At 44.0% G+C, this 13,630-nt stretch overlaps 1 protein-coding gene across 3 annotated transcripts in view; it reads right to left on the bottom strand.

Annotated features, from left to right (window-relative positions):
* Positions 1-13,630, bottom strand: part of CWH43 (cell wall biogenesis 43 C-terminal homolog) — a 533,223-nt gene that overhangs the window by 468,690 nt on the left and 50,903 nt on the right. For all 3 annotated transcript variants that reach the window (XM_069631684.1, XM_069631685.1, XM_069631686.1), the window contains exon 2: positions 8,526-8,717. In XM_069631684.1, the coding sequence (XP_069487785.1) occupies positions 8,526-8,717 (192 nt within the window). The remainder of the gene's footprint in view (positions 1-8,525; positions 8,718-13,630) is intronic.

Consider the following 13,630-nt stretch of genomic DNA (forward strand, 5'->3'; position numbering starts at 1 on the left):
TTTCCTCTCAGCCGCCCTACACTTACGTTTAAGTGTAGCTAGGTCAGAGTCATACCAGTAATTACACTTGTCTTTGGACTTCAAGCGGGTCATCATGACAGGGGCAAGAGCATCAAGAGTATCAGAAATGGAAGAGTCGAGACAGGGTTGTGTCCCGGTGTGAGTCAGCCAGAGGAGGAGAGGGGGGAGAGAAGGTAGCAGCGAAAGCCTCAACTGACACACGCTTCATAAGTTGGATGTCCAAGAAGGTAGTAGGTGGCAGTGTTGGGGTGTGCTTGGCTTGGGGGGAAGAGAGTGAGAGATGAGAGGAGAGAAGGCAGTGGTCACTCCAGGAGAGAGGAGTGGTGAGAAGGATAGAGAGGGGAAGGCCAGAGGAGATCAGGACATCAAGTGTGTGTCCTGCAGAGTGTGTCTGGCCATATGGGAGGATAGAGAGGAAGAGGGAGTCGCAAAGGTCGTGAAAGAGCAGAGATGAGAGACAGGGGGAATCGAGGTGGATGTTGAGGTCACCAAGGAGGAGGAGTTGAGTGGTAGAGGTCAGGAGGGAGGGGGAGAGGTAAGCCCAGTCAGAAATAAAAGAGGACATTTTCCCAGGGGGCCGGTAGAGAGTAGCAACAGTAAGAGAGTGGCTAGGAGAGATTGAGAGCCTGCAGACAAGGCATTCAAAAGAGGAGTAAATCTAAGTGGGAATGACAGTGGCAGAAATCCACTCGGGAAAGATCAGGGCTACACCCCCTCCAAGCCGGGTGGATCTGGGTTTCGAGAGGATCTTGTAACCATCAGGGAGGAGAGTGTCAAAGCTCGTGACAGAGCTGGCCGTGAACCATGTCTCTGTAAAATCAAGGACATCAAGGTCTAATTCTTCAAGGAGGTGGCAGATGTCAGAGGAGTGTTTGACAGCAGAGCGAGAGTTGAGAGTGGCAAGATGAAGAAGGTTGCCGGCCTTAAAGACCTTCCGGGGAGGGGTACAAATCAGAGGTATGCCCTGCAGAGTTGTGAAGGTAGCCTGAAGAGGGGCAGAGGAGGAGAGAAGAGTGGTGAAGGTAGCCAAGGAATAAGAGAAAGGGACAGCTGGAGATGAAAGGAAGTTGATGAGGCGAGGGAACCGCCTATCAAAGAGGAGGAGATTGGCCTTAGGACCTTGGACCATGACAGCGCCATTTAGGTAGACATTAAGGATGACTCTGAGGAGTCAAATGATGCCATGAGGACTCCCCAGCAAGTGCTGCCATTAATGGGAGAGGAGGAGACAGGACAGAGCACACAGATCATATGGGGGGTGCATAGATCTGGCGAAGGGACAACAAAGAGGATGTCAGTGAGATTCTGTATGCAAGAGGCACTGGTATAGGTATCAGCGATAGGGAGACCAGGATTTGAGGCCAGTATATCCTTTTTAAACTTCTTCTTTCCAGTCTTAGTGAGAAGGGAAGGATAGTTGATAGAGAAGCAGTTAGAATAGATGGGAGAAACAGAAAGTGCCATGAGTGGGGCAGGAGGAGGCAGAGGGAGGAGTAAGCAAGTACAGCTGTATAGAGCAGTCACTGGGCTAACATGTTACAATCAATGGCCAAAGTTAAATGCAAAACACACCCAAGTTTGACTTTCCAATTTAAATGCAAAACACACCCAGATTTGACTTTCCAATTTAAATGCAAAAATACACCCACATTTGACTTTGCAATTTAAATGCAAAACACACCCACATTTGACTTTCCAATTTAAATGAGGGCCCATTGGTTAAGGAAATAAAGATAGGAGTGAGATTGTAAAGGTGAGTATGTAAACAGCTTCAGATAAGTACAAAAGAGGGAGGGAACAAACCCATGCAGGATGTGGTGAGAGAATCACGGTAGTCCAATGGTCTAGGGGTAACAGCCTCAGGGAGGATTGGGCTGTGGCACTAACAGGAGTCTCATTTAGCGGCCTGTCAGCGGACAGGAAGCTGACAGGGGCTTTAGAGGTGGGCCTTTGTAGATGGAGCTGGCTGCTGCCTCCCGGTTGTTCCGATTGGGCAATGAAGGCCCAGGCAACCAATGGGGTAGGAGTCAGGCAGGGAAGGACAACAATTTGATCCAGGAAAACAGAGAGGCCATCTTGGAAAGACCTGAAAGCAGTGAAATCAATGGCAATCAGCATCCACAGTGCCTTAAACCAACAGCTGGGTGCAGTAGAATAGAAGAAAAAGAAATGTCCAGCGGCCCAGTGCCCACAGAGGATTCAAAAAATTAATTTAGGCGATTTTCTTTTTCTTAAATAAAATGCATTTTTAAATCAAAATGCACACTGCTAAATTCAGGGCTTACCCTGCAGAGTAGGATCTGCTCTCCAGAGCATGTGGAAAAGTAAGCAGAGGCCCTGCCAGGGCACAGGAGAAAAGCAGCAGCCCTGCAAGAGTGAGAGGGAATGATGCTGGAATATTTGGCCATCGAGTGGTTAGCATAGGCTACCTACTGAACTGTTGCACTTGTCACAGATCATGCTCCCTTAGTGTGGTTGTATTGTCACAAAGCCAAGACTACCCGAGTATTGTATTGCTACTTGAACTTGCAACCATTTAGTACTGAGTGAAACAGTGAGCTGGACCAAAACAGTAGAATTCGGTCTACATGTACCATTTTCTCAATGTACCATCCTTCTTCACCAATCGCATTAGTAGTCTTCAGGAGACATTAAATCCTTAGTTGGTGAGATGTGATGAGGTAGGTTTGATGTCCTTTAATGAGCCCAGCAGGAAGGAAAGACATATCCTGGACATATTCTACAGGTTACGATGTGCCTGGGAGGCGGGGCAGTGTGCAACCTTGGTCTATAGATGGCTTCCAGAGCCACGATTTGCCAGTAAGGAGTACTGGTATCAGAGTGGAGACAGTGGTCGAAGTGTACGAAAAGAAGAAGTGGAGCTATGTTCCCTACTGGCCTGCTCCCGCTCACCACAAACCCCATTGCTGAGCCACCTCCCACACACAATACAAACCCCCAAACAAATGTGTCTGCTGTTTAAAGGGACGTTCAGTGCAGTGCACTGAAAGTCCAAGTTTCAACTGCTTCCTACACTTTTATTTTAAATTAATCCATTCCGGAACGGTTTCTTTTTAAAATAAAAGTATAGGAACAGTAAAGCTTAATTTAAAAAATAGAGGAGCACCGCTCCCGACCGCTCCCGCCCACTTTGACCACTGAGTGGTGAGTAGTGCAGATGTGCGGGAGAGTTCTCGGAGTGTGAGGGTCCTGTGGTCCTCCTATACAACAGAAGCCAGAAATAATCCATAATGGTTCTTTGTCAGTGCCGAGAAATAATTAAAAATGGGAGCAATCCATTTTATAACTTAATACCAAAGTCAGATTTCCTGTTGGGGGAGGAACCGCGGTACTCTGATTCATTGCAAACCCTCAGCAGAAAGTTTAATGAGGTCATCCGAGCAGGGGGGCCGGAGCAGGCCTATGGTACACTAAATCCAGAGCAGCGATCCCTTGAAACTCAGACTTGCCTAAAAGGTTGTGAAGCAGTGAAGCTGAGAGGTGCTGAAACATTGAACCTGAGAGGTGCTGTGGCCTTGAACTTGGAGGTGCAAACCCCTCAAACCTGAGAAAAGTCAAGCCATTGACTCAAGTGGTGTGGAAACCTCAAACTGGAGAACTGATTAACTCTTGATCCTGAAAGGTGGGGAAACCTCAAACCTGTAAAGTGATGAACACTGGAACCTGAGAGGCATGAACTCCTCAAACCTGAGAAGCGCGGTACCCTTTAATCTGAGGAGTGTTGGGAACTAATACCTAAGAGGTAATGCAACTCAGAACCTGAGAGGGGTTGATTAATTGCGAGCATTTAACAAAGAGCTTCTTGGAGAAGTTGATTTGATTTGAGGAATTTATAAACACGCACAAAGACGAACTGAATCGTATAGTGGCACAGATGGTCTTAAAACTACGTAACAGAAAAGGACATTGATTAGGAAAAAAGGTCAGTTTGTCAGGAAGAGCTGTATACTTCTAGATATCTTATTTATTGAAGAAGGAAAGTTCTAAGAGCTCTTCGAAAAAGCTCTTAAAGAATTCAAGAGTCCTGATTTGCAAGGGGATACTATTCCAAAGCTTAGGGCTGTAAACAGCAAATCTTCCATCTCCCCTTTTGACACAACTGGATCAGGGAATATTCAGTACGCAATTGATCCTCTGAATGTAACAACCCGACGGTTGATATTGACTACGTTTTGGCTGCTTTGTATGATGAGGCAAACCCCTTCAGAATCTTGAAAATCAAGCAGGCAATCTTAAACATGATTCTGTCATCCACCGCCAGCCAGTGGAGGGATTGGCAGGCATTCGAGACATGGGAAGATCTACTCAAACAACAGACCAGTCTAACGGCTGCATTTTGGCCCCTTCCAATCTCTACAGCTGCTTAGCCGGGTTCCTGTGAGAAGGTTGGTGTAGTAGTCTAAATGTGAATTTACTAAAGACCCTACTGCAACAGCATGGTCACCCCTTGGGATAAATGACAGAACCAGTCGAAGAGCCACAAAGTGTAAAATACTTCCTGAACTGTTGTACTGATCTGACCTTCAATGCCAAGATTGGCCTGCCAAATACACACTAAATTGTTTATTTTGGAGAACATTTAAGTTCAGCCCCAAGGAAGTGCAAGTCTTGGGGGCGCTTCATATCAGCAAGAAGATGTTTTGGCCTGAAAAGGGCAACCTCGGTCCTGGCTGGATTGTGTTGCAGCTGATTCTCCGACATCCAGTGCTGACTTCCTCAAGACACTGATTGACCCTAAGAAATGTTTCATCAGCATTCTGTATTTTGATGAAGACCTGGGTGTCCTCGGCAAGGGAGTGAAAATTAAACAGATGATACCTCAGGATATTCATCAAAGGCTGCAAATATAGATTAAAAATGAGTGGCGACAGAGAAGATCCCTGTGGGACTCCATACCTATGTTAACAGGGTCTGAGAGAAAACCCCCCTTTTTACCTGCTGACACCGGTTAGATAAAAAGGAGTCAAACCATTTCCTTGCATAGTCCAAGACATTTCCAATATCTTTCAAGCGGCCAAGCAGTATTGAATGGTCAGCAGTGTGAAAGACCACGGAGAGATCCAACATTACCGATAATTAGAGATCTCTATTATGCGCGGCCTCCAACAAATCATCTTGCACTGTCAATAGTGCTGTCCCAGTCCCGAACCTAGGTCTGAAACCTGATTGAAAGGGGTCCAACAGGGATTCATTTTCAATAAATCCCTGTAGTTGACTGGTAACAATTTTCTCTGGAAATGTACCTGGCCAAGGGATACCTGCAATAGGTCGATAGTTTTGCAAAACAGATGGATCTAGATTCGATTTCATTTAATAGGTACGTAATGATCATTTTCTTAAGGTCCTGAGGTATACTACCTTTCTCCAAGGATTTATTTATAAAAGCTGTCATAAAGAGAGTAATCGCCAAAGCTAAACGCTTCAAAGTGCATGGTGCCAATGGGAATAACAAATCATTTGTAGGTTTAAGCTGAGTAATTAGTAAAATAGTTCATCCTCAAATACTGGACCAAAATCAAAAAATAGTGTACACTCTGAGACTGGTGGAGTTGAGACCACTGGAGAACTGAGAGGTTTTAGGAAACAGAGATTAATGGAAAACAAGTACTGTGGTCAGTCTGCAACAGATACCCCGAGGCACAAGGCCGCAACCATGCCCACTCTATATGTAATTGTTGTACCATGTAATTTATGTAATTGTTGTACTATGTAATGTATATCTTAATGCTCTAACCGCTTCCTTAAGCGCCCATTTACCTATGGGTCTGGAGCGCCATACAAATAAAATAAACAAACAAACAAACAAGGAACAGTTCAGTACATTTATTTCTCTCTGGGAGGGATTGGGAAATGCTTGAGGCAAAACATGGAGAACCTATAGTCAACTGTGTGAGGATGGAGGTGAAACACAATCTTAATAAAAGGGTCTATTCTAAGAGAGTCTAAGGTCCTAGTCCATTGATATAGCCGAATCTAAGCACAACTTCTCAGGTTACATTACATCACACACAGTTTCACTCCAAAGCATGCTTCTTTCCTTGATGTTGATGGTTGCTCTAGAAGATGAGCCACGCTTCTGGGCTCTGGAGTTGTAGGTTTCATACATTTCCACGGGGGCAAGCTCTTGTGACTTTTCCTCTGCCCCTTTTCCTAGGGAACACTTTCTGCGATGTGTCCTCCCGGAAAGGAGCCCAAAGCTTGTTCTAGTTTCTCCTTTACAATTGGAAGTCCAAAAAAGGGCTTTGGTTTTCTATTTACAGATGGGGTCCGTAGCCCATGTCCCACAGAAGGTAGAGCACACTCCTTCTTAGATTTAGTAGCAATTGTCTTTCACCAGGGTCTTGGCTATAGCCCCAAGCAAGCTATGTGTAAGGAGTCTCCCTTGCAATGTTACAAACTGGGCTACTCTTTTCAGCAGTCTTCTCCTATCACCACATCTTTCTCCTTTTCTCTCTTCATCACTTTCCTTCATCTAATCATCAACACTCTAAAACACCATCCTAATTCTCTGAAGCTTCGATGGTGTGCATCTCTTTATACTATTTTGTAATTTCTAATTGCCCAATGTGCTCTGTCGTTGGCTGGGCTATTGTTATCATCAGTCGCTGGTTGTAAGATTGGCTAGAGTTCTGCTGCTCCTCCACCTCTCTTTGGGATCCCCATACTTTTCTTATCAGATGCATATGTAGTGCATCTCTGCTTAATCTAAAACTTGGATTGTTTGGCATGCAGCCAGCCAAGGATTTAACAAGCCCAGCTGCCATGTTGGGATCAGACTCACCTGTTGTGGCAGCCTGGCCATATGGACTTCAGTGAAGGTCCTTAACTGTTTACCCAGCACCCTGCACGCTATCACCCAGCCTGCCTGATTCAATTTGCGAGCTACCGCCTGCTTCTGCTTTTCTACCTGCCCTCATCCTCTGCATCAGCAGCAACACAGGAATCTGTGTGAAAGCATGTCCAGCTTAACATATGGGCTGTGACATATTTGTTCGAATATTTCCTAAAGCCTTTGCTTTAATTTGGTGTCATATGTGTTGCTGATCTCCACTTTCAGACCTCTGTTGGGGATCTACCTTGAAGAGCCCGCATCTCCCTTCTTCTTATACATCTCTGCATTATCCATAGGGGAGGTGCTTCGGGGAAGATGTTGCTTCAGGGAACTCTGCAGGTGAGATATCTGCATTATCCATAGGGGAGGTGCTTCGGGGAAGATGTTGGTTCAGGGAACTCTGCAGGTGAGATATCTGCATTATCCATAGGGGAGGTGCTTTGGGGAAGATGTTGGTTCAGGGAACTCTGCAGGTGAGGCTTGGAGGGGTTTGACAGACTCTCGGGAATTCTCCTTATATTGCATCCAGGCGGTGCACCACACAGTGGTTGGCTTTCCCTGGCCGATGTAGACCATGGTCCATCTCACAATCTACTATGAATGTGACTCCATCACAGAGCCAACTATTATATGTAAATGTTTGAGATAGCCTGCGAAGCCTGGGAAGTCTTCCACCAAAGATGGAGCTGCCAAGGCTAGAAATTAGTCATCCTTCTGAGAGTGCTCAGAAGGAAAGAAAACCAGCCCCCCTCTCTGGCAACTCTCTGGTGTAAGTAAAATGCAAACCAGATGGCGAAGTAGCATCAGAGGCACAAAAGAGTGAAGAGTGAAGTGATCAGGAATTTTTGGAGTAGGATTAGGGAAAAGAGGAATGACAACTTTGATGAAAATCATTTTTTGGTTAAATATCATTGTCGAGAGTGCAAACCCATAAATAATCCCTGTGACAATCTCTTTTGCCCATTTTATTTTTTCCTTTAATGTCTGAATTCTGACAAAGTCTTTAAACATTGGATATGTCAATTACCCTTGACGCTTTACTATTGTAAGCTAGTTATAACACCATCTGCTTTAGTAAAATACTATGCACGGCCAAATGGAATGCATGGTATTTTACTAATCCCCTCATCGCAAAGAAAGACATGTGTTACATGATCTGTGTTGATTTCTGTGTTTGACAACATTGTAATTTTTCCAAAATATGAAATAGCAATGACGCATGATTAAAATATTGATCTCACTGGGTCACACTCAAATCTGAAAGTGAATGGTAAAAATGCCATGATCGACAAATAAAAACCATGGACTGCTCTGTTGTCTGGATGGCATTTAATACCCACTACCAACTTCTCCAATGCTGCTGTGGTTTAAAACCATGTAGAGTAAGGTAATGCAGTAGTAGTTTATACTGTACCAGTTACAATCCAGAGGTCTCACAGCATTGGGACTTGTCTGGAGTATGTATTTGGTGGCTTTCTGCTTCCATTGCTTCTTACCTATGTGCATCATATGCATAACACGCCCAGCCTCCCCACAACAATTCTACAAAGAGCAGGTCCCAGTAGAAGTGGCGAGCCTGTTGTTGAGCTATCACCTGAGCCAATAATATTTAACGTAGTTAGAAATATGTTAAAGCCCTCAACAAACTTACCAATAACAATTAGCCTTAGAAAGGCTAGGATCCATGGATGATTGGTCAGTTTCCAGAGAGGCCCAATTAGTAAAAGAAATGGAGAAAGGTAGGCTGCTGCAAGAATTTCGTAACCACTGAGTCCTAGGACCTGTAATGGATAATACCAGATCATTGGTGCCAAGGCATGGGCAAGCGACCAGGATATGTACCCTAAAGGAAACAAAAGACACAAAGTAAAAACAGTGTTCTATACTCTGCAAAAATGGTGATGCTTCATGAAAGCAGATTGCATTCCCATCCATAGCCAATACACACATTTCAGCTCAAAATGATTTTGAGTGTGATTACTCAGACTTTCAACACAGGTTATCATGGCTCATGATGTACTGCAGATTTCGCTCTGTGGGTTCCATGCTTATGATTTTAAAGTACATCAGATCCATGGTGACCACAATGAAAATGATGGCGCTGAAAGATTACACTCCTTCAATATCACATTTCACAGAGACATCACAACTAAAACTGATTTATCCAATGATGTCAAGGATGTCACTAATACCTTCAAAATGAATGTCGTAGTAGCACACTCTCAACACCCCTAAAATAATATTAAAACTTTGAGCAAGGCGACTTGGTCAGGAGCTTTTTAGGTAACATTTGCACAGCAGCTGCACACATTAACGTGACCCAACCTTGGTAATCCCATTGTTACACCAACCATGAGACAAACAGAAAAAGCATGCAAAATATTAAATTGCACTTAATCCCAATAAAATCAAATCATCTTTTAGGTTTGAAAATCACATTTAAAAATGTACTTAGAAAACCAAGAAGGATGGTGTGGTAATATGCATTCACCAGCTTGCCTTTTGGGGAACAGTTTATTTGCTGACCAAAGTAAAAGAACTGATTCTCAAAGGTTTGCCAAATGAAGACATGATCAGTTTCATTGTGTGTGTTCAGATTAATCTGTCCACAACATGCATACTGATTTGCAGCCAATCACAACCAGTGAAGTGCAGCTATCTTATGCTAAACTGTCGCTATAGTAACATGTCAGAGGTTTGGAGTTCTGTTGAAGTATTCAGAATCTAAACAGACTGGATGTCCAAATTCTATTCTATCTGAGAGTTAATTGCAAACTATTCGGGCTCCATTATAGTTTTATGGAACCCCCTAAAGAATGTTGCATGCAGTAATTTCCGTTTCCGCGTGTGGTATTCTACGGAGCCAATTGAATTATACCTTTGCTGCCGCTGTGGCTATGAAGTAATGCCAGACAGGCAGTCTTTCAGAAATGCAAGACCACATACATCAATAGCCTATGTCATGTTTCCTAAAGAATTTAAATAAACACTTCTGTTCATGTTTGAGGGGTGTCAATATTTTTGTGACATCTGCCCACAAAAAGAAACAGGGCACTTGCAAGCGGAAGAAGTGGTGGCAGAACACAAAGTGCTCTTTGCCCTCTGCACTTTGACCCAGCATCTTTTTTATGAATTGGCAGCATATGTTCAGAAACTTTCAGATCAGTTGGGAGACTTAGAAACTGTGAAACTGAGTTCTTACTGTCATTTAGAGTCTACCTAGCTTTTAAAATATGGCATGAAGACAAACCTTACACATCACGTGATGCAAGCCTAACTGTTTCCAAGATTTCTGAAATACAATCAATGTGGGCATTTGAAGTTGAAACTGGAATAACTCTCAGAAACCCTGGCCAAGGCAGAGATCATAAAATCGATTTCATTCACTAAAAGTACAAGTGGGATGCATTGATAAGCTCTCTCTTGACCTCTGGGTGGGCCCACTCCTCGATTACCTCTTCTGACCACTTTGTAGCCCACTTTGCGCCTTCCCATTGGGTTCCAATGATATAGTAACCACTGGGAAAGTCCAGCCTCTAAAATGAGCCTGAAACAGCTATTGGGTGTCGATGATCGGGCCGAACAATCACAAAGTATACAAATATAGTCCATGCTACTAGTGAGTGATTGTAAGTGTTTGATATAGTGCAAGACCAAGCCAGGCTTCAACGATGGCCACTGAGCTGCAGTGGCCCCTCAATAACATAAAGTTACAAAACCCCTGCTGTCTCTCAGGGGGGCGTGGTTCTGGCTGGATGATAGAAGGGACCGTAGCATAGCACTGTTGAATGTAACATAAGGCCCCTAAATAGGGCTTAACATGAATCGTCTAACAGCGGCCGAAGAATATCCTCTGGGCAACAGATGTTTCAGTGGACTTAAAGTTACATTTGGAAGTCCCGCAAATGCCAAAATGGGAAATATGCCAGCGGTCAGAGGGCCAGAAGGTATTTGTTTGTTATGTTATGTTAAAGGATATTTATAACGCACACTGTCACCACTGGAGTGATTCCCTGGTGCTTTGGCGGATCCAAAAAAGCAAGGGGGTGGGGCAAGTGAGTAGGACTTAGCAGGAAAAGGCTCCAGAGAGCTGTGATGTGCTGTTGGCAGCTTCAGTTTGGTTTACACCGTTCAATGAGCGTGGGTTTGAGTTTTCGGTCGGTAGCTGTTGTGTGCTGTTGTGCGAGGCTATGTGTGGCTTGTTTGGTTGTGGCAGTGCAGTGAAGTGTGGTTCTTTGTTGTGCAGTATATGTATGGTTGTGTTATGTTTAGAATTTGAGAGGTGTGAGCAGAAGGATGAGAATATTAGTGGGTTTGGTTAGTGGTGGGGCTCCATCGTACCTCCTACGCCCTGGCCACCTGTGATATGCGTCCCTGCTAATGTCACGTATTGTGGTGCTCTAGGGGGACGGAAGATCTTCCTCCTTTATTATGTGTAGGGTTGTGGGTTGTCTGTCGGGCTATTTAGAAAGAGTGCCACCCCCCACCTAGTATCCTACATAATTTATTTAATTACCCGTTTCGTCCTTTGGCCTATACAGGTGTGCACCTACCACCTCTTTCCGCTGGCTCTTTTGGGGGTGTGTCGGGGGGGACAGGTGGACCTTTTCCCTGTGCTCTCTTTCTACCTGGTCCCTGTGGTTTCCTGTTCAGTCGCCACTCTTCCTCCTTCAACTCTTATCCCCTCTTTTTGTGGTTCAGCCTAGGTTGCGCCCATCTCCCCGTTTGGACTCCGTTAAGGTTCCTCCATGGTGACCTGGCTCTATCTCCTACTGCGAATTCTCTCCAACTCCCTGCACTTGTTGTGGTACGCTTTAGTCCTCCATCTTGTGAGGTGTGTGCTCATTCTGAGGGGTGTGGGTGTTGCTCATTCATTTTCATCCAGTTCAAAGTTGAACAGCCAACTTTTTAGGAGTTTTCTGATTTTTAGATGGTCCTTCATGTTTCGAATTTCTCTCGGGATGTAGTTCCAAGTTTTTGCCGCTATGCAGGAGAATGCTGACCCACCAAGTTTTTCCTGGTTTACTGTTTTGGTTCCAGGCAGATGTAGTTACTGGATTGGAGTGTTCTGGTTGCTGGTAAATGGTGATTTTCTTTTGTAGGAATTCTGCTCCTTGGCCCTGAATTGCTCTGTGTGTTATGCACATTGTTTTGAATGTGATTCGTTTCTTGCTGGCAGCCAATGTAGTATCTTTAGCGCAAGAGTGGTGTGGTCTCTTCATGATAGCTTAAGAAGGAGTCTGGCTGCTGCGTTCTGTATACGTTGCCGTTTCTTCAGTATATAATCTGGCATTCCGAGGTATAAACTGTTGGCATAGTCTATCCTGGACGTGATGCACTAATATACCATTCTTTTTCTATTCATGTTCACATAGTATCTTATTTGAAGGTTCTCCACAATCAATGACATCATGATGTCCAGTGTAAGTAGAGAAGGAGCCTTAATACCTCTTCTCACCTCCGTTAAAGGCATAGGGAACGGCTTGTACTCATTTTCAGTGATGGTCTCAGGTTATGGCAGGGCTGCTCCAATCACCTTACAGCGTCATTGTATGCCTATGACTGCCAGCGACTAGACATGAGTTTATGATGGTTAGATTGAATTTGAATGACAGATAGCCAGGGGGAAAAGAGCAGTTTGGAGATGTGAATGGAAAGTGGAAATGTCTCTTTGAAAGTAAGATGCTGGTATAGATGTGTGTCGATAGTAGAAAAAATAGGGAAAGTAAGCAGAAATATGTGCATGGAGGAAGAAAAAACACCAAGATGTTAAAAGAAATGTTGCCAAATGTGAGGAAGTTACTGGCCAGGTAGAGGCATGGAGAGAGTAAAGGCATAAATACTATCATATGAATACATTGGCAGTAACAAAATCACCGCCACTTTTCCTGCTCCGCCATATACTACGAGTATGGCGCTGGAGTTTGTATTTACCCTATCATCATGCTGGAGGTAAATCCTCCCACTTTCTGCCAACAATCGGCAAAATCAGCAGAATTACTGTGGCCGTGATTCCACCAAAAATTACTCCTAGTATCCAATGGACTCTCAAAAAATGGGGATTAACTCTGCCACCGCCACTTGCAATCTGGCGGGAATTCCACCAGACCAAGTGGCAATAACGTTAATTCCGTTGTGCGGTATTCTGGCAGATTTACTGACGCAATACCACTCAACTCCTAATGAGCCCCACGTTCGAGGCTTAAGTCCTGCAAGAGGTCATGGGAAATGCAAGGTAACTATCAGCTGAAGAAATACCCAATGTAATATGTAGACAATGGAAATAAAAACAAAGACAAAACCTTAAAGCTACCTACTGCTTAAGGAAAATTTAATTGATCATGTGCCAACTAGTAGTGAATAATAACTGACCAATACATGGGAGCTATCATATTAGGATAGACGGTATAACGTTCTTTCAGCGACGGTTGCAATTTCAATGGTTATTTTATGGGTACATTTCACTGAAAAAACTCATTGAAATATATAGGGGGGTTGGTAAAGTATATATAAGCGGTGGGCAGGGGTCGGGAATAGGTAAAATAAAATTGTGGATTGGGTTTGGGGGGAACCCCCCAAAAACAAAAGTAAATCAATTTCGATTTGTTTTTTCGGTAAAACATACTCATACAAAAACATCGAAATTACACCCGTCGATGAAATGACATAGAACCGGATACACATACATTTAGCCGGTGGGCGCATCTAAGTTGAAAGTGGTATAAAAAAGGTGGTGAAAAATGGGGGTATCTAAGG

Source organism: Ambystoma mexicanum, chromosome 6q (genome assembly GCF_040938575.1).
Source record: "Ambystoma mexicanum isolate Mex_15411 chromosome 6q, UKY_AmexF1_1, whole genome shotgun sequence".
Lineage (NCBI taxonomy): Eukaryota > Metazoa > Chordata > Amphibia > Caudata > Ambystomatidae > Ambystoma > Ambystoma mexicanum.